The 25,226-nt window shown below is 42.5% G+C and overlaps 1 protein-coding gene across 1 annotated transcript in view; it reads right to left on the bottom strand.

Annotated features, from left to right (window-relative positions):
- Positions 1–5,686: 5,686 nt before the first annotated feature.
- The window catches only part of LOC139410970 (LIM domain kinase 2-like), a 38,812-nt gene continuing 19,272 nt past the window's right edge, over positions 5,687–25,226 (bottom strand). The window contains exons 3-16 of the mRNA XM_071156710.1: positions 24,860–24,995; positions 19,568–19,677; positions 18,910–19,098; positions 18,373–18,478; positions 17,591–17,805; positions 17,265–17,451; positions 14,472–14,558; positions 13,511–13,642; positions 12,719–12,775; positions 10,466–10,531; positions 9,532–9,709; positions 9,358–9,413; positions 8,996–9,153; positions 5,687–8,778 (exon numbers count right to left, since the gene is read on the bottom strand). Coding sequence (XP_071012811.1) covers positions 8,574–8,778; positions 8,996–9,153; positions 9,358–9,413; positions 9,532–9,709; positions 10,466–10,531; positions 12,719–12,775; positions 13,511–13,642; positions 14,472–14,558; positions 17,265–17,451; positions 17,591–17,805; positions 18,373–18,478; positions 18,910–19,098; positions 19,568–19,677; positions 24,860–24,995 — 1,882 coding nt within the window. The 3' untranslated portion in view covers positions 5,687–8,573. The remainder of the gene's footprint in view (positions 8,779–8,995; positions 9,154–9,357; positions 9,414–9,531; positions 9,710–10,465; positions 10,532–12,718; positions 12,776–13,510; positions 13,643–14,471; positions 14,559–17,264; positions 17,452–17,590; positions 17,806–18,372; positions 18,479–18,909; positions 19,099–19,567; positions 19,678–24,859; positions 24,996–25,226) is intronic.

The following is a 25,226-nucleotide window of genomic DNA, read 5'->3' on the forward strand; positions in this document are numbered from 1 at the left end:
CGCAGGTGTGATGTTCAGATGTACCGATCCTGTGCAGGTGTTGTTACACGTGGTCTGCCACTGCGAGGGTGATCAGCTGTCCAACCTGTCTCCCTGTTGCGTGTCTAAGGCGTCTCACGGTACGGACTTTGCAATTTATTGCCCTGGCCACATCTGCAGTCCTCATGCCTCCTTGCAGCATGCCTTAGGCACATTCACGCAGATGAGCAGGGACCCTGGGCATCTTTCTTTTGGTGTTTCTCAGTCAGTAGAAAAGCCTCTTTAGTGTCTTAAGGTTTCATAATGTGACCTTAATTGCCTTCCGTCTGTAAGCTGTTACTGTCTTAACGCCCGTTCCACAGGTGCATGTTCATTAATTGTTTATGGTTCATTGAACAAGCATGGGAAACAGTGTTTAAACCCTTTCAATGAAGATCTGTGAAGTTATTTGGATTTTTACAAATTATCTTTGAAAGACAGGGTCCTAAAAAAGGGACATTTATTTTTTTGCTGAGTGTATATGTAAGAAAGCCTGTCCCTTTAAGAACTCGGTGATAACGTCACATCTATCACAAGCTGGCACAGTGTTAAGTTCATTATCAAGTGCAGTTTGCGACCTATTGCTGTGAACACAAATCTCAGTTTTTGGACATAATTTCCTTTCTGACCAAAAACTGAAATATCACATTTACATAAGTATTCAGACCCTTTACTCAATACTTTGTTGAAGCACCTTTGGCAGAGATAACAGCCTTGAGTCTTCTTGGGTATGTCGCTACAAGCTTGGCACACCTGTATGCCATTCTCCCATTCTTCTCTGCAGATCCTCTCAAGCTCTGTCAGATTGGATGGAGAGCGTCGCTGCACAGCTATTTTCAGCTCTCTCCAGAGATGTTCGATCGGGTTTAAGTCCGGGCTCTGGCGGGGCCATTCAAGGCCATTCAGACACTTGTCCCAAAGCCTCTCCTGCGTTGTCTTGGCTGTGTGCTTAGGGTCGTTGTCCTGTTGAAAGGTGAACCTTCGCATCATCAGACCACATAATCTTGTTTCTCATGGTCTGAGTCCTTCAGGTCCCTTTTGGCAAACTCCAAACGGGCTGTCATGTGCATTTTACTGAGGGGTGGCTTCCATGTGGCCACTCTACTATAAAGGCCTGATTGGTGGAGTGCTGCAGAAATGGTTGTCGATCTGAAAGGTTCTCCCATCTCCACAGAGGAACTCTGGAGAGTTTTCTCAGTTTGGCCGGGCGGCCAGCTTTAGGAAAAGTCTTGTTGGTTCCAAACTTCATCCATTTAAGAATGATGGATACCACTGTGTTCTTGGGGACCTTCAATGCTGCAGACACCTCGTGGTTTGGTTTTTTCTCCGACATGCACGGTCAACTGTGGGACCTTATATAGACAGGTGTGTGCCTTTTCAAATCATGTCCAATCAATTGAATTTACCACAGGTGGACTCCAGTCAAGGTGTAGAAACTTCAAGGATTATCAATGGAAACAGGATGCACTGGAGCTCAATTTCAAGTCTCATAGCAAAGGGTCTAAATACTTATGTAAATAGTTGTTTTTATTTTTAATACATTTGCAAAAATGTCCAAAAACTTGATTACGCTTTGTCGTTATGGGGTATTGTGTGTAGATTGCTGAGGAAAAAATATAAGTATTTTAGAATAAGGCTGTAAATTAAATATTTTTGGAAAAAGTCAAGGGGCCTGAGTACTTTCCAAATGCACTGCATATACAAAAGTACAAAGTGAGGAACATTTAGAAATGGTTTGTCGAGATCGGTGTGGGAGAACTTGACTGGCATGCACAAAACCTTGACCTCAACCCCATCAAACACCTTGGGGATGACTTGGAACACCGACTGCAAGACAGGCCTAATCGCCCAAAATCAGTGCCAAACCTCACTAACGCTCTTGTGGCTGAATGGAAGCAAGTGCCCTGCAGCAATGTTCCAACATCTAGTGGAAAGCTTTCCCAGAAGAGTGGAGGCTGTTATAGCAGCAAAGGGGGGACCACTTCATATTAATGCCCATGATTTTGGAATGAGATGTTCGATGAGCAGATGTCCAGATACTTTTGGTCATGTAGTGTGTATGTACTTGTTTTAACACTAGGCTATAGCCTACAAATAGCTATACCACGTAGTCATAGGCCTATTAGTCTATAGGCCTACTGGTAATTGTTTTTTTTCCCCTCAACTGGCCGAATGGCGGAGCTAACCTTCAGGAAGTTGGTTCATTTTCTTTAACATCATCACATCACAAAGTGCACTCCAATCTCTTAAAATTAGATCTCATCAAGATCTGTTGCCTGTCCCTTATAGTCATACTCATCACTTATTATTGTTAATAACACCTCATTTCTAATGAGATTTTAGGATATTGAGAAGGGAATTATGCTTAAAGGTAATGACTAAAGAATCCCACCCTGAAACGTAACTAATTAGTGATTATTAGTTTATGTAGCATGTATAATGAATGATTAAAGTACTAAACGTAAGTCCAATAAGGTTTGGTAGAGAAATGTGTGTGTGTGTGTGTGTGTCTAAGAAAATACAGAGAACAATTCAACTGTGTTTGACCCGATCTGGCTAGAACTCTGAGAAACTTATGATAGGACAGGGAGTCCTTTTCAAGGTTCCTCTAATCTCAGGGGAATGGAACTGTCGGCTTGGTAGTGATAAACAGTGGTGAGAACTCACCTACTGTTCGTGTGTATGTATGTGCGTAGGATATCTACTGTTTGTGTGTAGGTATGTGCGTAAGTAGGGAGCAAGTTATAAAATGAATGTCTTTGTATTATGGACATCAGAGTGCTCTCATGAATAAACTACAACAAAGTCTTTGCCTAATTCTTATTAACCCTAGCTTACAACCTAGGGGGAAATTGGTCAAAGCTTATTGATTGTTAGTTATCATTGGGATTGAAAATTCTCTTGACAGATGGTTAGCTGAAGATTTTTTTAGTGTGTGTCAAAACTCAACAGAGCGCGCCACGAGGCAGAATATACAGTATGCCTTGAATGAAACCAAAATACAAGAAAGGCCAATAGTTTGTTAACACCATCTGCTCTAATACGCTCATGAAACAGTAATTCAAGAAGATCTAAATGCATGTTCCCATGAAATAGAACTCTGCATAGGCAGAGGTTGCGTTATATGCATATTCTACACTGAACAAAAATATCATTGCAACATGCAACAATTTCAAAGATTTTACTGAGTTACAGTTCATATAAGGAAATCATTGCGACATGGACGTGCGTTATCATGCTGGCACATGAGGTGATGGCAGCGGATGAATGTCACGATAATGGGCTCAGATCTCGTAACAGTATCTCTGTGCATTCAAATTGTCATAGATAAAATGCAATTTTGATCGTTGCCCGTGGCTTATTTATTTTTTATTTCACCTTTATTTAACCAGGTAGGCCAGTTGAGGTCAAGTTCTCATTTACAACTGCGACCTGGCCAAGATAAAGCAACACAGAGTTACACATGGGATAAACAAACGTACAGTCAATAACACAATAGAAAAATCTATATACAGCGTGTGCAAATGTAGTAAGATTAGGGAGGTAAGGCAATAAATAGGCCATAGTGACGAAATAATCACAATTTAGCATTAACACTGGAGTGATAGATGTGCAAGATGAATGTGCAAGTAGAGATACTGGGATGCAAAGGAGCAAAAAAAACAAAACAATATGGGTATGAGGTAGTTGGGTGGGCTATTTACAGATGGGCTGTGTACAGGTGCAATGATCGATAAGCTGCTCTGACAGCTGATGCTTAAAGTTAGTGAGGGAGATATGTGTCTCCAGCTTCAGTGATTTTTGCAATTCGTTCCAGTCATTGGCAGCAGAGAACTGGAAGGAACAGCGGCCAAAGGAGGAGTTGACTTTGGGGATGACCAGTGAAATATACCTGCTGGAGTGCGTGCTACGGGTGTGTGCTGCTATGGGGACCAGTGAGCTGAGATAAGGTGGCACTTTACCTAGCAAAGACTTATAGATGACCTGGAGCCAGTGGGTTTGGCGATGAATATGAAGCGAGAGCCAGCCAACGAGGGCATACAGGTCGAAGGGGTGTGTAATATATGGGGCTTTGGTGACAAAACAAATGGCACTGTGATAGACGACATCCAGTTTGCGGAGTAGAGTGTTGGAGGCTATTTTGTAAATGACATCCCTGAAGTCAAGGATTGGTAGGATTGTCAGTTTTACAAGGGAATGTTTGGCAGCATGAGTGAAGGAGGCTTTGTTGCAAAATTGGAAGCCGATTCTAGATTTTATTTTGGATTGGAGATGCTTACTGTGAGTCTGACCAGACACCTAGGTATTTGTAGTTGTCCACATATTCTAAGTCAGAATCGAGTAGTGATGCTAGACGGGCGGGCGGGTAGCGATCAGTTGAAGAGCGTGCATTTAGTTTTACTTGCATTTAAGAGAAGTTGGAGGCCACAGAAGGAGTGTTGTATGGCATTGACGCTTGTCTGGAGGATTGTTAACACAGTGTCCAAAGGGCCAGAAGTATACAGAATGGTGTTGTCTGTGTAGAGGTGGATCAGAGAATCACCAGCAGCAAGAACGACATCATTGATGTATACAGAGAAAATAGTCGGCCCGAGAATTGAACCTTGTGGCACCCCCATAGAGACTGCCAGAGGTCCGGACAACAGGCCCTCCGATTTGACACACTGAACTCTGAGAAGTAGTCGGTGAACTAGGAGAGGCAGTCATTTGAGAAACCAAGGCTGCGAAGTCTGCTGATAAGAATGTGGTGATTGACAGTCGAAAGCCTTGACCAGGTCGATGAAGACGGCTGCACAATATTGTCTTTGTCTATGGCGGTTATATTGTTTAGGACCTTGAGCGTGGCTGAGGTGCACCCATGACCAGCTCGGAAACCAGATTGCATAGCGGAGAAGGTATGGTGGGATTTGAAATGGTCGGTGATCTGTTTGTTAACTTGGCTTTCGAAGACTTATGTCTGCCCACAACAAACCCCACCCCCACCACCATTGGGCACTCTGTTCACAACGTTGACATCAGCAAACCACTCGGCCACATGACGCCACTACCTGAAACAGTTGAAACCAGGAATCATCCTGTGAAGAGCACATTTCTCCATTGTGCCAGTGCCAGTGACCATTCCCACTGATGTTGGTTACAAAGCTAAACTGCAGTCCGGTCAAGACACTGGTGAAAACGATGACAGTTTGTGCAGAAATTCTTTGGTTGTGCAAACCCAGTTTCATTAGCTGTACGGGTGGCTGGTCTCAGACCATCCTACAAGTGAAGAAGCTGGAGGTCCTGGGCTGGTGTGTTACATGTGATCTGTGGTTGTGAAGCCGGTTGGGCGTACTGCCAAATTCTCCTAAAACGTTAATTTCTCTTGTAGTAGAGAAATGAACATTCAATTCTCTGGCAAGTGTGGACATTTCTGCAGTCAGCATGCCAAATGCACGCTCCCTCAACTTGAGACATCTGTGGTATTGCGTTGTGTGACAAAACTGCACATTTTAGAGTGGCCTTTTGTCCCCCAGCACAAGGTGCACCTGTGTAATGATCATGCTGTTTAACCAGCTTCTTGATATGCCACACCTGTCAGATGGATGGATTATCTTGGCAAATGACAATGACATAATTTCACTAACAGGGATGTAAACAAATTTGTGCAAAAACGTTTCAAGAAATAAGCTTTTTGTGCATATGAAACATTTCTGGGATCTTTTATTTCATCTCATGAAACATGGGACCAACACTTTACATGTTGCGTGTATATTTTTGTTCAGTATATAATGAAAGGCTTATTCAACTTTTCAACTGTGGTTCCTTCACCTAAAACAAAATTGCACTACACATTCTTGTACCACGGAAAATGTTAAACTTGTAAAAACTGTAGGTACAGATCTTTTGTTTTGTCTCATGGGTTTCATAACCACGTCTAAAAACAATTCAATAATGATGAGACGGAAGACAGAAATGCAGTTCAAACATTTATATAGAACGTGATTATCTCAACACATACATCCCCCATGATGCTCTGCTGCACAATCCCAATTCATCACAACTCTCTCAATTTAAAACGTAATTTAGCTGAAACCTGCTATTCCTGTTAAGAGAATGAGTCATGCTCACTGGGAATTAAATTAGACTATCAGAGACGCAAAGTTACACAAAACCACCCTCTAGTGGTCATCTACCTCCATTTACAAGGGGAGGGGAGGATTTCGGTGTGTGCCACTGAAGTAAATAATGTTGTTTGTAAAGTTAGCACCATAGGCAAAAAAAAGAAACTCCTTTCAAAATGCTATTGTTTAATTCATTAAATTAATTCAACACTATGGTGATATAAATGATAGTGGTTACAATTTGTACAAGTCAGTACCATAGAAAGATTATGCTATCAAACAAACCTCAAAGTTTATTAAATCTTCATATTGTACAAAATGTCTAAACAAAATATATAAACCCTTGATTCTCAGATAGATTCATATACATTTCTTATAGCAAACTTCACAAAAACAAATAAATCCAGTTTTTTTATTTATACAAGTCACTTTTTAGTAAGTTGTACAATGCCTTTGAGAGCAGAGCTCCATTTACTACACATATTCAGTGTCTAATCAGCAGCTGAGATTCTGACGCACATACAGAGCTGTGTTGAGTAGTCATTAAAGCCAAGTGCAGTCCAAATTCTGTTTTTCCTGTGTTTTGAATAATTGTCCTTCAGCTGCTGAAATGAACACAGTAAGTGTGAAAAAATGTGATCAATATTATTTCCTGATAGTTCCTGGTTGAAAATACAATCTACACAGAACCTTCTAATCAGCAGGTTTGCATGGGTGAGAGTTTCAGCTTTCCATGGTGACATCATGCAGTAAATTGGTTAAATGAGTTCCAAACCTCTGCCAATAACAGCTAGTTTTCCTCTCCCCACTCAGACCACTCCCAGACAGTTCTAGCAAAATTCTTGCTTGAGAAATAGTTTTGCTAAAAAGCTATTTTTGCCCATTTTAATGGAATTATATTACAGTAAGGTACTTACATTGTCACCCAGAAATGATTTGATATTGATATAAAAATGGCTGCATTGGGCCTTTAACATCAAGCACCAGGTACCGGTCTGGTTCTGAAAGTGTGCTAGCTTAGCTACATGTGAAAACAACCATATTCATTTCATTCTATAAACTCCAAATCAGTCAATAGCTCTAAAAATCCCCAAATCACAATTCAATTTAAAATCTGTCCATGACTGCACATGAACAGATAAAGTCATATGGAGTTAATAAAGTGGAATGAAAACATTTAGCGAATGGTAAGAAAATCTATGCACAACCATTACCACCCTCTACAGTAACTTGAAGTTGGTAGATGCCCCATAAACCCTCCACTGACAAAGGCATCAGCATGCTTTAGCTTGGCTGGCTAGTTGAAGTCGGCTAGGTGAACCAAGTGTGCTCGCATACTCGCTTGAAAAACAAGAAGAAAAGCGGCAATAGTACCGTTTGCCCATTTTGAGACGCCGTAGCCAGTATACACTTCATCAAAGTAGTCCGAATGAATCTAAGGTAACTCAAGAAATCTGTCATTCATTTTGATGTTTTTGCTTAGGAGATCTTAGTTGCACAATTTTACATCTAACTAAGATGTTTGGAGCTGTATTTCTTAATGACAACATTTTCATGAAAACGCGTTGTCTCTCATTGAATGACAACAAAGACTTTATTGAAGAATCCCTACCTTTGACCAATCACATCTGAACATCTGAAAAAAAACCTCACCAAATGTCACAAAATGTCATAATATATATATGCACAAACTCTTCCGAAATGTTTTGGCTGGAATGCATGTGGACGCCTTAAGACTAAAGGATGAGTGCACATGATTACACTTTACGGTTGTAGAGTGGATCTGATTCCATCAGTTTGAAAGTTCTCTCTAAGATCAAGGACCTCAGAGAGTCACACCTCAAGGTGAAGCACTGTTCAACAACTATTTTTCTGGTCGGTGAGCTCATAACATTCATTTGACACAGCTCCACATATTTCTCTGACTGATGTGACTTGGCCTCCTCAGAGAGAGTGTTCGTTTTGTCCTTAGACATGTCCTCCTGATGGTTAACAAACTTCACTCCAAACTCCCTGCCTTGCATTAACTCTGAGCTAGTCATCAATCAAGCCAGTCTGTCACACATCTCTGTTTTCTCTGCTGCTGCCTGCCTGCTGAAGGAGTCTTCTCATGGGCTGGGTCTCATCTCTACATTCCACACTCAGCAAACTTCAACTTCAGACCAACCCCAAAAAAACAACCCAGTGAAAAACACAACAGCTTTCACGTGGGGATTGATATTAAATGCTGTGGAGAGATCACTCTCAATATGATTCCTCATTTTATAGAGACAGTGCACCACATAACATGTTCTGGTAATATGGTAAAAATAGATGTGTACCCTGCATGTCCTGGTGTTTGGGTTTTTTGTCCAGCTAGCTCAGGGTATCAAGTTCCCAGATGGCACGAGTTAGGTCCGTCTTCCCCACTCCTCATCCAGTGCAGCAGTCCAGACGGTGGTCCTGGAAGGTGGGCTAGGTGCTGTTGTCAGCCAGGCTGGGATCCTCAGCAGGGGCTGGCGTTGGGGGTGTGGACTGGGACGGAGAGGAGCTGTCTTTGGGGGGGTGGAGTCGACACAGTCTCTGGTGCAGCTCTTCCAGTTCAGCTGGCAGAGGGATACCCATCTCCTGGTTGAGGTACAGGGCTTCGAAACAGTCCTCCAGCTTCTGGGAGGCAGGCCTGGGGAGGGAGTGGGGGTAGACACGGAGGGGGGGTTAGAGGTTACAACCAGGAATGTAGCTAGGCAGGCAGGTCAGGATGAGGGAGTGTCCCTTTTGTAAACATGCCTACTATAGCTGTTGTCACTAGCATACAAATATAATCTAGATAATACAACAGATTCAACTGTAATACATTACTCAGAGTGAAAAGCCATAAGATACTGTATAAAACTCACCGGTTTTCGGGGATGAGGTCACAACAAGCCACAGCCAATGCAAAGAAAGCTTGTGGGCAGTCATCAGGAAGGAACTTCTCCATGAACTTGTCTACATTGAGGCCAAAGTCATAGGTCCTTGGAAGGCACTCTGGGTCGGCATTCACCTGCCCAATAATCTACAACAGAGACAGAGTTAAGAATGGATCCACACTCCAGATTACAGTATCTGACTAACACTGGACAAATCAAACTGATGAAAATGATACTGAATCTATATTAGCCTAACTTTGAAGCACAAAATGTATCCTTCAATTCAACATACAGCTCATAGCCTAAAACTGTCAATATAAAAAGCAAGACTTTAAAAATGTCATTCTTACCTCACAAAGCACAATTCCAAAGGAGAAAATGTCCACCTTTTCATCATAGCGTTTACCTGAGGATGACAAAATAGAAAGATAATTAACTGACCAGCATAGAGTGAATAAAGACGTGTTGAAGTGACTGATCCGTGTGATCCACAGCTCCACGCTGGGTCCTCCTGCTCTGCTCACCGTTCAGCATCTCTGGAGCCATCCAGTAGGGGTTCCCCACCACTGTGTAGCGCTTCTTACGATCAATGCGCCTGAACACTCTTTTCTTATTGGCCAATTTCTCTGGGGGAGGGTGCTTGACCTTCTCCTCCACCATGAGCCGGGATAGGCCGAAGTCTGCCACCACCACCGTGTTGTCCTAAAGGAGGACAGGGGTCAGAAGTCAGAGGTCAAGAGCATATGAAGTGGCAATGTAATAGTGGTAGGTGTTTTGTTCATACCTCAATCAATATGGGTCAACAATAAAATAAGATTGTTCAATGGATTTTGCTTGTTGTGTGTAAAGTCATTGACAAAAAAATAAAATAAATCACAATGCAATATGACCAGAAATGTGTATCAAATTTAAACAATGAGTTGTCTTCCTGTATATAACGTCACTGAACTGAGACAATTATACAGATGCCACCTCAATGGAAATAACAGACAAGACTCATTACACCTCATTGAGTGTTGCCATACAGTGAAAGATCTGTGAAGATCTATATAAGCCTGTACTTTACTACTTACACAACATGTTGTTGTAAATTGTGTTCGGCTGCTACAATAGAACCTAGCTCTACCGGACCCTGGCCTGTATCGACAAGAACGCACTGGCTCAGTAACAGACTCCTGTCACAACAACAAAACATGCTCTAGAACACCCTGCCCCCAGGCTCATCTGAAACAATAACCTACGCCCAAGGTACATCTAGCTTTAACTGTTTAGGAGCCAAACACTTTGGTATAAGAGAGAAACAATGACTTCATGATTCATTTGAGATAATGAGTCTGGATTAGTATCTTTATGGTGTTTCTGTAAATTAAAATCAGGAAAATTGAAAGGGATCACTGCTCCTCTATACATCTATTTCTGAGTTTGCATGCAATGTACAATTCAGGACAGGTCACCTACCAGTTTCACCAGGCAGTTGTCAGAGTTAAGATCTCTATGGATGATGCTCATTGAATGCAAGTAGGCCTGAAATAAAGAAAAAATATGAGTCAAACAAACCAATCATCCACAAAGGGAAGCAAACACGCCATATTAGAGACAGAAACCTCATCATTTGACAATTCCTTAAGTAGGAAAATCTAAATTTGTTTTTGTTGCCCCACATAGTTGTGTTTCTGTGGTGGAACTGTGGAAAAGGAAAGAAAATTAGGATTACTGTCAGCATTGAGCTGGTCTCCAGGGAAACATGCAGGCCTATGCCTGCCACTGTTGGCTAAGACAGACAGTAAGGTCTCTGGAGCATATGAGTGGTCACTGCCCAGCCCCAACCACTCCAGTATGACCCAGATTTTAGAATATTGATGTCACAAATGTATCATTTGCACAGTTCTTTATTAAAATATGTAATTATTTATCACCTTGTGTAAAGGTGGGATATACACTACCGTTCAAAAGTTTGGGGTCACTTAGAAATGTCCTTGTATTTGAAGGACAAGCAATTTTTTTTTTGTCCATTAAAACATCAAATTGATCATAAATACAGTGTAGACATTGTTAATGTTGTAAATGACTATTGTAGCTGGAAACGGCTGATTTTTAATGGAATATCTACATAGGCGTACAAAGGCCCATTATCAGCAATCATTACTCCTGTGTTCCAATGGCACGTTGTGTAAACTAATCCAGGTTTATAATTTTAAAAGGCTAATTGATCATTAGAAAACCCCTTTGCAATTATGTTAGCACAAATGGACAAAATGTTTAGCTTTTCATTCAAAAACAATGACATTTCGAATTGAACCCAAACCTTTGAAATATGTATAGTATTTTGCAACAAAACATGATTATTTGTCTCTGAAACGAAACCGTCAAAGGCTAGATTTCAAACAAATACAGTGCCTTCAGAAAATATTCACACCCCTTGACTTTTTGATGTGCTGCAGCCTGAATTTAAAATGTATTAAATTAACGGGCCTCCTGGGTGGAGCAGTGGTTAAGGTGTGCCACCAGAGACTCTGGGTTCGCGCCCAGGCTCTGTCGTAACCGGCCGCGACCGGAAGGTCCGTGGGGCGACGCACAATTGGCCTAGCGTCGCCCGGGTTAGGGTGGGTTTGGCCGGTAGGGATATCCTTGTCTCATCACGCACCAAGACTCCTGTGGCGGGCCGGGCACAGTGCACGCTAACCAAGGTTGCCAGGTGCACGGTGTTTCCTCCGACACATTGGTGGGGCTGGCTTCCGGATTGGATTGTGTTGGATTGTGTATCGGAGGACGCATGGCTTTCGACCTTCGTCTCTCCCGAGCTCGTACGGGAGTTGCAGCGATGAGACAAGATAGTAGCTTCTAACAATTTGATACCACGAAATTGGGGAGAAAAAGGGGTCAAATTCAAAAAAATAAAAGTAAAAAAAAATAATTAAAAAAAGTATTAAATTGAAATGTTGCGTCACTGGCCTACACACACATGACACCTTAAGTCATATGGAATTATGTTAAGACATTCTTTTATAAAAAAAGAAATAGATTTTATTATAATACATTTAAACTCCGTTACAGTTTAAAGACTGATCAGAGAAAACTGAGGCTGGATCAACAACATTGTAGTTACTCCACAATACTACCCTAAATGACAGAGTGAAAAGAAGGAAGCCTGTAGAACAGGGATCATCAACTAGATTCAGCCACGGGACAATTTTTGTTCTTGAGCGGATGGTCAAGGGCGTGTGAATACTTATGTAAATTAGATATTTCTGTATTTAATTTACAATAAATTTGCCAAAATTTCTAAAACATGTTTTCACTGTCATTATGGGGTGTTGTGGGGGGGAGGAAAGAAAATTAATTTAATACATTTTGAATTTAGGCTTTAACAACAAAATGTGGAATAGGTCAAGGGGTATGAATACTTTCTGAAGGCACTGTACATGTCTGTTATTTAACAACCTCATTCCATGATTAGATGGGGGGGGGGGGGGGACGACAACTACACTTTCATAACTTCTTTAAACATTAAAAGCTAGTTCAAACATTTCTGTAAATGGATACATAGCATTTTGGAATTAAACACTTCAGGTACTGTACCTTTAAGTGCATTGTGTTAAACTACCACCATACATATTGGAGGCTAGTCCAGCTGAACAAAAAAGCAGACAGTGTCTATATGGACAGTGTTTTACCGCCAATGGTAAATATCCCTGGAAGGCACCAACTCACCATTCCAGAAGCAATACCTTTAGCGAAGCTGACCCTCTGCTCCCATGGAAACTGGTCCTATAACAACCCAGAGAAGAAAGAACTAAATGAATAGGTCTGCTGGTTGACATGCCAGCCAGCCCACCACTGAGCCAACAGCCTTTAGCTGAGGTCAGTGAGTCCCAGTCCCACACAGCACAGGCCCATAAAAGGAAAAGTTTGAATTTTATTTTCCAACCAAATCAATTTTTTATGTAAATGGCATTTTAGGGTCCAAACACCTTTTTTTTGCAATATCACTTGTTTTTGATAAACTTACCCCAAACAGTGACTCACTTCCTCACCCTCGTTGTGTAGTATGGGGGCCCTGAAATACGTCCTACAAGAAACGGCAAAACTCTCAGTATAGTGATGCAGGTCTTGAATATAATGTTGCGGATAAAGTTAGGAATGACACAATTTCATGTGTATAACATCTAAAAGACCCGTATCAATATACTGAGAGCTTTGCTGTTTCCAAAAGGACGCATTTGGGTGTTTTTGGAACCCATGTACACATTTTTTACAGGCCCCTATACCGCACAACAAGAATGAGGAAGTGATTCGCTGTTTGGGGTAAGTAAATAAAAAATAAAAAGTCCTTCTATAACATACCATTTACAGAAAATATTTAGATCTGGTTGTAAAAAATTACTTCTCCTTTAAGGAAAACACTAACAGCAAACCCAAGGCCAACATTAATGCTATTTTGGAGGCGTAAAGAGCATAAAGAACATAAAGAGAGTGAAGTGAATTTAACTAGTTGAAACACACCATGTCTCTAATGAAATCCTTCAGTGTCCCTCCCTGGATAAACTCGGTTATTAAATTCAGCCTCTTGTCCTTGTATAGCACGCCGATGAACTTCAACACGTGGGGATGTTCCAGACTCCTCATCACTTTGACCTGGGGAGAGAGAAAGAGGTATGTTTTCAAGATATGTAACTTTCAAAAATACAGAAATCATCCCCATATGACATATGCATCATACTGGGAGGATTTCTGTATTTTGAAAGTTACATATCTTGAAAACTTGATTGCTGCTACATTTTGGGACCATGTCAACAATGGACTAATGAAACAAATACCAAAATATAGTTTTTGGGTGGAGTTTTCCTTTAAAGCCCCCACCATGCAGTCTTTGTCATTTTATTTTCACTGTATGTTTATTAAAACCACTGGGTGTGTTTATTTAACATATATAACTCCGAAATATATTTTTTTCATTTATTTCCCTGGCCCTTGAAATGCTCAGTCTGATCGTGTGGGCAACAGGAAAGAATTGTCAAGATATTTACATACACATCTCTGATTGGCTGATAGGATGGTCTAGAGCCCACCCCCTTACCCATATGTACAGGCATTGGTCTATTTATTATAAGCAGATCAAATTGTGACGACATGTGGGTCAAAAGTTCCATCCCACCAGATCAAAATGAAACTGTAATTATTTTCTTCTTCCAAACAGCTCTTACACAAGGGCATTATCATAACTTTCACAATTACATTGTGTTTATCACCACAGTAATCAGTTTCCACATTGGAGATATTTTATCTTTGCAAAAAAATCACAAGCTTATTTTTTCCCTCTGAGGACTGGAGCAAATGCATACAAAAATAATAAGGCTGGCCTAAAGGAATCCATCTATGAAGCTAATACAGGGACATTTGGCAAGCTCTCATTTGTGGGTATAATAAATCACGGCCCAATGTATAACCAGATTAGTCTACTGACCTCCTTTAGAAAGGTCTTCTGGGTCTCCTCATCACAGCGAATCAGCTCCTTCATCACCATCACCTCACCAGTGGCTTTGTGGGTCACCTGTCAAATTGGAGAAAAACAAAACACTGACATCTGTGTAGATGTGAGAAAGTCATTTGTTTACTTGGATCCCTATTAGGTTTTGTGGAAGCAGCAGCTACTCCTAGGATCCACAAAAAAACAAAACATGACAATAAATCACATACACTGACAGACATGGACATTCACACACATTTAAAATACAAACAAAGCAACAAAAAGAAAAAAAAAAGTGTGTGTGTAGAATAAGGCTGTAATGTAACAAAATGTGGAAAAAGTCAAGGGGTCTGAATACTTTCTAAATGCACTGTATCTGCTGTTAGAGGAGCTTCCAATGGAGAACACTCTGGGTTCTATTAGAGAACTCTCCAACCATGGGATGGCAGGGAAAGCCATAGCAAGTGAGTTTCTTCAATAACAATTTATGATCATTAACATCACTGCACTGAAATCTAACAACAGAGCTCCAACTATCAATTTCTTTTAACTAGGGCCAACTATCAATAACTTTTAACTACATTTCTTTTAACTAGACCCCATTTAGTCGACTGGCCGATTGTTTGGTCGATAGGCTGTTGATTGAGATTTGTTTAGTCGAGCAGTCACAAAAAGACTAAATCATGGCATACCTGTCTCAGTGGATGAATCCATTGCGGAGGCCACGGGAATGGAACATCACTAAGACAGGCATGCGTGCCGCGAGGGTATTTATTTGCCTTGGCACACCAAGCAAATTTAGAAAATAAGTGAAATTGCATTGGTTTTCCATAATTGGCTACTCCTTTGAACCTGACACCGTTTGTGAGAGTATTCCTTAGGCCTAGAGTATGTGTGAAGATAATGTGTAGGCCTATAATTTAAAATGTTGAGTCAAGAAGGGGAGTGTGGCTTTCAGATTGAACTATCCTGCCAATTCAATGTTTCATAACTTGTTTGCGTCTATCAATTCACGAAGGCCTATAGGCTACCTAGCCTGCGCGTAAAATGTATAAAATGTACCCATTTGGGTATTTCTGATTCTCAGCTGTGTAGCTTCTTAAAGTATGTTTTTCTACACCGCAAAACAGCAAGTAAACAAAGTCTATTTTACATCAATTTAGAATGACAATAGTTCCTCAATTTATTTGAAAAATCTCCCTTTCAATCACCGACAAGCGTCATGCTTGTCGGTGTAAACTTCATAAAATACCTGATTACTTCTTATACGTTGTGCAAATACTGCTCTCTGTCCAGAGGTCACTGGCGTGGGAAACTGAGTGCCCAGAATAGTTTATACAATGTTGCAAGTTTGCTAGCGCGAGTTGCCGGGCCGTACCCAGGTATCCAATTGTTTAGTAGCTACTATCTTGTCTCATCGCTACAACTCCCGTACGGGCTCGGGAGAGACGAAGGTTGAGAGTCATGCGTCCTCCACTACACAACCCAACCATGCGTCCTCCACTACACAACCCAACCAAGCTTGGTGGCTTGGTTGGGTTGTGTATCGGAGGACTCATGACTTTCAACCTTCGTCTCTCCCGAGCCCGTACGGGAGTTGTAGCGATGAGACAAGATAGTAGCTACTAAACAACCCGGAAGCCGGCCGCACCAATGTGTCGGAGGAAACACAGTGCACCTGGCAACCTTGGATAGCGCACACTGCACCCGGCCCGCCACAGGAGTCGCTGGTGCACGATGAGACAAGGATTTCCCTACTGGCCAAACCCTCCCTAACCCGGACAACGCTAGGCCAATTGTGCGTCGCCCCACAGACCTCTCGGTCGCGGCCGGTTACGACAGAGCCTGTGCGCGAACCCAGAGTCTCTGGTGGCGCAGCAGTACAGCAGTACGCCCTTAACCACTGCGCCACGCGGGAGGCCCTACCCAGGTGATAGTTGATACCATGTTTCACTTTCATTGCAGACAGGCAGGCAGAGTAGAGAGATTAATGCGATTGAAGAACATGAACAAACCTGCATGCGTAGCCAATTTGATTAAGTGGCTATTTATATCAGGATATTTTATGCCTGCAATATTTGTATTGTTTTTTTAATTGGTTTTACCTCGTTGTCAAAATAACAAAAACACGTTATTATAACTGAAATTAAACGGTTCCACAAAAATGTGCATATGAAAATCATAACTGGCACGCAGATCAGAAACAATTGTGAGGGGGGCTATTGATCTCTGGCTCCCTCAAGTCATTTGTGTCTTAATCATTTCATCAAACAGTGTGCTTAAATCATCAGACAAGCGCAGTGCATAGTTGATTTTATTAAAACACACAGGGTGCGAATGTATGGAAAAATGCACATTTAAAAATGTAGACCAATCGATTGAGTCGAAAGAACAGATGACTCAATTGACCAATACGTTTTTTAGGTCGGGACAGCTTTATGTTTAACCAATCAGCTGTTATCAGAGTCAGTGCAGTACACGTTGAGTGCCCTTCTCTATAAGCATGCTGAAATTCAGTTGTTAACTTGTTCTCTGAAAAATAGCATTGTATTTGGTCAAACAATTCTCTCCATCAGTTTACTAAGAACAGGCAGCCAACTGATTGGGTGGCTGTTAGAGGCAGCAAGGGGTGCTTTACTATTTTTAGGCAGTGGAATTACTTTAGCTTCCTTCTACGCCTGTGGACACATGCACTCCTTTAGGCTTTGGTTAAAGTTATAGCAAATAGGTATGGAAATACAGATTGAGATGTGTGTGGAAAAGAAGTTGATTTTTGAGTGAAAAGCTGACCTTGATAGCCTGGCCAAAGAAGCCCTTGCCCAGCACCTCTCCATGGATGAGGTCACAGGGGCGGAAGATGCGATGAGAGCAGCTGCTGGAGGAGCGCAGGGATTCAGAGCGCCCGATGTCCCGGGTCAAGATAGGGTGTTCCTTAGGGGAGGCTGGCCCAGGGGACTTACAGATGCTGTTGCTACGCCTTCCATTAACGGAGAGGAACAAAGGTCAGTAAGACATTGATCAGGTTCTACTGGAACAAATAAATAACTTTGTATCTCTTAATTTTTGCCCCAATGCTTAGACTCCCTCTCTCCCAAGGTTGGCTGGTTAAGCTGTACCTTAGAGACCTCCTCTTAAGGGTGGCATCATCCACCAGATCTGTCCTCTCCAGGACACTGTCAGAGGGCGAAGACAGGCGCATGCGGGAGGTGGCGGGGACCCCCAAGCGGTTGTGCGAGGACCCCAGTCTGAGCCTTTCTAACCGCTGCCTGACTGGATCATACTCTATGAGCAGATGCAGCGTCTGACTGGTCCGATGAATGAGGTCCTCCACCTGAAACATAAATCAATCAGAATACATAATCTGCTAGGCCAAAGTACTCTCTGACATAGTAACATGAGCAAGCAACACTATTGAGAGAGATATTGGTATAAGGCCTATATAGAACACAGGATGGAATTAGAACTAGGCAGGGTTCCAATGAGAAAAGGATCCTGATTCCTGACAACGCGAAGGAGCTATCAAATTGACTTAAACTACATGACTTGAATGAAGCCAAATAATTTAAAATTGGAATGCCCCTTGTTGCAAACAGGAAAGGTGGGAACTAAAATGTAATTAGTGAATGCACCATTGGAATGAACATGGTTGAGTGAGGTGTGTTGTGAGATTGTGTGTTGGAGTCCTTTCAGATGCCATCCTCTCCCAGCTAAAGAATGTTTAAATGAAGGCAGAATGAATGGAATGCAAAGATCACATGTTCCCGAAATCTATTTTAGAGTAACAAATACTTATGTAATAGTCACATTTTATACACCACTGGGTCACAACTGAATAGTCTGAATAGTTTCAATGTTTTATTATTCAGTGTACTGTCAAAAGCTGGATCCTGCAACTCACCTCTTCCTCCATCAGTGTTCCCACTGGAAGACCGTTGATCTCCAGGATCCGGTCACCAACATGGATGGCATTCCGAACTTCCGGGCTGATATGCATTCCTCTGACCCTGAGAGAAATACAGCACATAGCCATGTCAGTCTGGCGCACCAGTATCAGAATGAACTATGACTCCATATAGGTCTGGTCTGTCAACGGAGAGCTGGTTCTGTTGACCAATCAGCAGTGAGCACCTGGACAATACAGAGGTGAGTGTGTCCGTCTGTCCACAACATCTAGTACATCTATCAGCTAATGAGACTCCTTTGCCTGACCTGGATCAAGACTATAATAAACACCAAAGTAAAGAGATGTGGGGTTTAACTATTAAATCCAGATTACATAATCGTATTAGTAATGTACACACATCAGGACTAATGCCCTGTTATTTCAGCAAACCTATAATCCGTTTCAGAACACGACTCACCCTGTCCCACTCAGGCCTAGATAGTGAAGGGTGTACAGATTCACTAGTTGTGTGTGACAGTTAAATCCACTCACTCTTTGACTTGAACGCTCGCAGAGCCGCTGGCAACGTCTCTTAGGACAGAGACAGAGAAGCCCCTCTTGCTGTTGGTGGCAGAGGGCATGGAGATGAGGGTGACCGTGTGGGGCAGAGAGTCCAGGGCCGAGTCGGCCGAACGCTTCTCCAACACGGGGGCCAGGACTACCTGCTTATAGCACTTCCCACTACACCGAGAGGAGGAGAGAGGAGAGAAGAAACAAGGAATAAGGGGTATTGTTGTGGATAATTGTGTTTTTTAAGTTCTTACCAGTTCTTAAAGTATTCAAAAGTGTTCATCAGTGTTTAAACATCAAATTATTCTACTTTCTTCCAACTTCCATCTGAGTACTTTTCTGCAAAATAATTTCCCTTTGGGGAACAATAACGTTTAATTGGAGAAAAATATGAAGAGAAGGAGAGAGCAGGAAGGAGGGGTATGCAGAGAGTCAGACTATAGAGGGGACTCTAGTGTGACAGACGCACCAGATTCCTAAAAGATCAACCAGAAAGAGTGATGTTGATGGTTTGCAATAACAAACATCACATTCCCTAGTTGCCTCTATCAACATCTGACTTAACACCATACTTACAAACAGAATCTAAACAAATAAAACCAACAACTCTGTGAGCAGTAGATCGTAAAACAACCCTCACCAGTACAGCTTGGATCGCTCCACCAAGGCGTAGGTGTCTCTGTCCTCGATGACCACCTTGCAGCTCAGACATACAAAGCATTCTGGGTGATACTTGTATTCTCCAGCCACCTGGAAGAACAGATAAAGGTGAGTTTGTCTCCTGGCTTTGATCTTTCCCATGGTGTTCCAGGTCCAAGCAGAGAATTATTCAGGGTGATCCTGCTGTGCTGAGCTGTGTTGTACACTATGTGGTGTTCTGTGTTGTCCCGTGTTGTGTGCTAGATGGTGTTGTGTGTGTGTGTTGTCCTCTCTTTGTGGCAGTAACACAGTCAGTAACAGCTGCTCCACTCTCAGCCTGTCTGGAATCTGCTATGATGTCATCTACCTCCCAGCTCCCAAGCCCTGCCTTTTCCAATCACAGCACACCTCTTGCTGACACTCTCACCCTCGCTAACTTTCCTCACACCCTTGCTTACTCATTCCCTTTTTATCTACAACTTACGCACTTCCTTATCTGTTGGTCCTGCACTCATGTTAAATTAAACAACTTATCCACTATAGCTGTGAATTTCCAGGGACCACACAATATCACGATACGATATGCATTGTGCTTCTATATATTACACAATTTATCATGATTCAAAATGTATTGCGATTTGATACAGCGATTGAATTGCGATTCAATGTTCCAAACATATTGTTCACTATGTCTCTGCTGCAGAGGGACAATCGAGAGTCATAATAAAAATGAGTTTTGATAAGTCACGGGGGAAAAAAAGTGCTGAAAACATGTTACCTCAGCATTTAAGAAGAATGAGGCCAAGCTATAGAAGAAATACTGAAGTTTTAGCACAGGTACAGCCGACTAGCTAACGTCAACTACCTAGCAAAAACTACCTTTTTTTGAGGGGAGAATCAATATAATATCGTCAAAAATAAATTGTAAAAATTGCAAAACTCTACTGTATTGATTTTTTTTAACCTGATCCCCAGTATCCACCCTCTAAAGCAAGGAACAAGTACAAACAGGGGCTGTCCCATAGCAGAGGTTCCTGAGGTTATACAGTGCATTCGGAAAGTATTCAGACCCCTTTATTTTTTCCACATTTTGCTACGTTGCGGCCTAAAATGGATTAAATAAATAAAACATCCTCAACAATCTACACACAACCCCCCATAATGACAAAGCACAAACAGGTTTTTAGAAATCTTTGCAAATGTATTACAAATAACAAACAGAAATACCTTATTTACATAAGTATTCAGACCCTTTGCTATGACACTCTAAATTGAGCTCAGGTGCATCCTGTTTCCATTGATCATCCTTGAGATGTTTCTACAAATTGATTGGAGTCCACCTGTGGTAAATTCAATTGATTGGACATGATTTGGAAAAGCACACACCTGTCTATATAAGGTCCCACAGCTGACAGTGCATGTCAGAGCAAAAACCAAACTATGAGGTCGAAGGAATTGTCCATAGCGCTCCGAGACAAGAATGTGTCGAGGCACAGATCTGGGAAGGGTACCAAACAATTTCTGCAGCATTGAAGGTCCAAGAACACAGTGGCCTCCATCAATCTTAAATGGAAGAAGTTTGGAACCACCAAGACTCTTCCTAGATGTGGCTACCGGCCAAACTGAGCAATCGGGGGAGAAGGTCCTTGGTCAGGGAGGTGCCAAAGAACCCGATGGTCACTCTGTCAGAGCTCCAGAGTTCCTCTGTGGAGATGGGAGAACCTTCCAGAAGGACAACCATCTCTGCAGAACTCCACCTATCAGGCCTTTATGGTAGAATGGCCAGACGGAAGCCACTCCTCAGTAAAAGGCACATGAAAGCCCGCTTGGAGTTTGCCAAAAGGTGGTGGTGACAGCATCCTGCTGTGGAGATGTTTTTTGGAGGCAGGGACTGGGAGACTAGTCAGGATCGAGGGAAGGATGAACGGTGCAAAATACAGAGAGATCCTTGATAAAGTCCTGAGCACTCCGGAGCAGCTTCTCAGACTGGTGCGAAGGTTCACCTTCCAACAGGACAATGACCCAAAACACACAGCCAAGACAATGCAGGAGTTGCTTCGGGACAAGTCTCTGAATATCCATGAGTGGCCAGCCAGAGCGCGGACTTGTCTCTCCAGAGATGTTCGATGGGGTTCCTGAAAATAGCTGTGCAGCAACTCTCCCCATCCAACCTAAGTGCTTGAGAGGATCTGCAGAAGAATGGGAGAAACTCCCCAAATACAGGTGTGCCAAGCATGTAGGGTCATACCCAAGAAGACTTGGGGCTGTAAACGCTGCCAAAAGGTGCTTCAATGAAGTACTGAGTTAAGGGTCTGAATACTTATGTAAATATGATCCGTTTTTAAATTTTTAATACATTTACAAACATTTCTAAAAACCTGTTTTTGCTTTGTCATTATAGCGTATTTTGTGTAGATTTGAGGGGACACACACACACACACACACACACACACAATTGAATCCATATTAGAATAAGCCTGTAACAACAAAAAAACGTGGAAAAAGTCAAGGGGTCTGAATATTTCCCAAATGCACTGTAGCGTTTGGCCAGTGACTGAAAGATCGCTCGTTTGAATACCCAAGTTGACAAGGTGAAAAATCTGTTGATGTGCCCTTATGCAAGGCACTTATCCCTAATTTGCTCCAGGGGCACTGTGCTACTATGGCTGACCCTGTAAAATAACACATTTCACTGCAATTTTCTGGTGTATGTGACAATAAAACCTCAACCGCTCCCCCCCAATTCTTTATTTTTAAGGCTGGGCAGGCAGCTGGAAAACCTAAATATGAGGCCTGGAGAGTGTGGGGAGATAATCTACAGTATTAAGACTTCCAGGGGAGTCTTACGACTGTTGTGCCAAGACGCAAGCTCTTCCCCAGATGAATTCAAAGAGGGATAACTTATAAGGAATGTGAAGATATTAATGAAAACCTGTAGTCTTTGAAGTAGGATAACCTTTTCCATTACCCCCCTGCTGTTCATTGTATGCTGCTATGAGTAAGACTGTTGGGAAAGGATATTGTTGCCGTTGCAGGCAGCAGTGAGATTAGGCTGGGTGATGTAAGCCATGTGTGCATCTGTGGCTGTGCCTCCCACCCTCCAGGCTGGAGCATTACCACACTGACCCCAGTCAGAAACAGCCTGAAGGAGCCACAGCTAGACACACATGGCTGTGTCATAGTCCATAGGTGGCTGTGTGTGTGCAGGCTCTCTCAGAGGGGAGGCTAGGCTGGTGTGCATTTGTGTGTGTGTGTGTATGACCAACATGACTCCAGAGGAAATGTCTCTTACACAACACACTTGAGTTCATTTTCCCATCTCATCCAAATAAAAGGGAACAAAAAGAAGGATCTTACAACGTGTCAGATTTACAACGTGTCAGAACTGTGAAACGTGTTTTACAGTAAGCAAAACTGAAGAAAACAAGTGTCATGCCACGATCTCCTAATTAGGAGAACTGAATGCAGTTTTGTGCCGTAACCTGCCCATCAAACACACAACGGTCATAAGTAGCGGCCTGCTCCACACTGCTCTCCTCTCCTGAAAGACCCAACAGCCATACGATTTTACGCCGTGTTGGTTCGGCTGCTATCTAAGAGAAGCCTGCCAATTCAACTCTGCCAGAAATACTTGGCATCTCGCTTTCAGAGCCAATGTGGCCAAGAACAAATAGAAAGGCCCATTGTGTGTTTTGCTTACTGGCAAACTTCTTGCTCTAAAAAAAGAATAATTTTGGGACCCCCCTTTAATCCAGTTGAAGAGAAAGCATCCTTTTGTGACCAGCAATTGTTTGTGCCAGCAGCAGTTTAATTTAGACCTGATTTAAATTGGGCCAATAACACTGTTAAAATGAAGTTCCACAGCACTCCAACCCCATGCATGAGGCATGGGCATTCCATAGCACTGATGAAACAACAAGAAAGCTAACCAATATCCAGCCTTCAGTGACTCTTCCATATCATAACCATGAGCTCATGGTCTAATCCTGTAAGATAAATATAGATTTGACAAATGCAGTCGACCATAACCATTCTAACCTTCCCTTAATAACAGATAGTCGATCTTTCAAAAACCATCCCCAATAAACAGTGTGGTGGTCTGGTGGTGCAGTGTGCGTAGTATCCATTGCCTTTCCACCGCAGTGGACCGAATCAGGTGATGGACTGGCTCCAAAATCACTCCATGTTCTCGGTTTTCACCCCAAAGATTGTGCTGGAGGAAGTGAACTGTGGAGACTATACAGAGACCAGAGCAGGGCCATGATGGGGGACCTAACTAATACACACATTGTGATGGGGAACCTAACTTCCACAGATTCAGAGAGAAGGTTCAGGTCCAGTCGGCTATCTTTCAAAGCAACCAGGATGCAAAGTATGGCTGCTCTGTGTGGGTGATTACTTGTTGAGCCATAGCCCAGCCCCCATGACCTCTTCTGTACATAAGTATTGACCTCAATCACCAAGGAGATGTTTGTTACAACACAGATGAGGGGCAAGGGGACAGGGGTAAAGCTGACAGTTCCATCATTTGTGTACATAGAGGAAAAACAGATCCTATTAGTCCACAACCCCCTGAACTCACATCAAAAGAACAGTGATTCACTGTGAACTGGTGTTATTTGAGTATGGCCCTACACATCTAACCTCTGAATACAATGGTAACCTTGACAGTGAATTATTATTCAAATATTATATTAAATGTACAGCTTTGTCATTGCCTGGACACAACCCTTAGCCGTGGTATATTGGCCATATACCACAAACCCCCGAGGTGCCTTATTGCTATTATAAACTGGTTACCAACGTAATTAGAGCAGTAAAAATAAAAGCTGTGTCATACCCGTGGTATACGGTCTGATATACCACGGCTGTCTGCCAAATCAGCATTCAGGGCTCGAACCACCCAGTTTATAATTAAGCAATAAGGCACAAGGGGTGTGGCATATGGCCAATATACCACGGCTAAGGGTTGTTCTTAGGCACAACGCATTGCGGAGTGCCTGGATACAGCCCTTAGCCACGGTACATTGGCCATATACCACACCCCTTGTGCCTTATTGCTATTATAAACTGGTTAACAACGTAATAAAATGTTTTGTCATACCCGGGGTATATGGTCTGACATACCAGGGCTGGAACCACACAGTTAATAACGGTTCTTCGCCAACACTGTCCTCTTCATGTTCCATGAGATCCAAGTGAACCAAGCTAGAAGCCTACTGCATCATAATACCTGATACTCTGGATCCTGGGCCAACCAGGGTTCATCTTGATTTCACACGGGGCAACTTACCATGGCAGGTCCAATCATGAGCAGAGAACAGCCGTGACACAGCTCCCCAAACTTCTCCCAGTAGTGTTTACGGCAGTACAGCTTGCCATTCTTCTCATAGTACCAGTTGGTCAGGTGGTCACAGCATTCCGAGCACCTGTGGATGGGAAAACACACTTCATGACCTCTGCAGGAAATGAAGGGAGTAGAGTGGACAGACAAATCCTTTCAGTGGAGACCATATCAAGCGTAAAGCAATCTGTTTCAAGGCCATTCAAAGGAGACTCACTACAAAGCCTGGGTGCATCATTTCAAAGACAAGTTGACAATCTCAAAGGCTTGTGTTAGATTCCTGAAAGATTCCAATTGAGCAGAGAGTCCACTCTCA

Source organism: Oncorhynchus clarkii, chromosome 6, assembly GCF_045791955.1.
Source record: "Oncorhynchus clarkii lewisi isolate Uvic-CL-2024 chromosome 6, UVic_Ocla_1.0, whole genome shotgun sequence".
NCBI classification, from domain to species: Eukaryota; Metazoa; Chordata; class Actinopteri; order Salmoniformes; family Salmonidae; genus Oncorhynchus; species Oncorhynchus clarkii.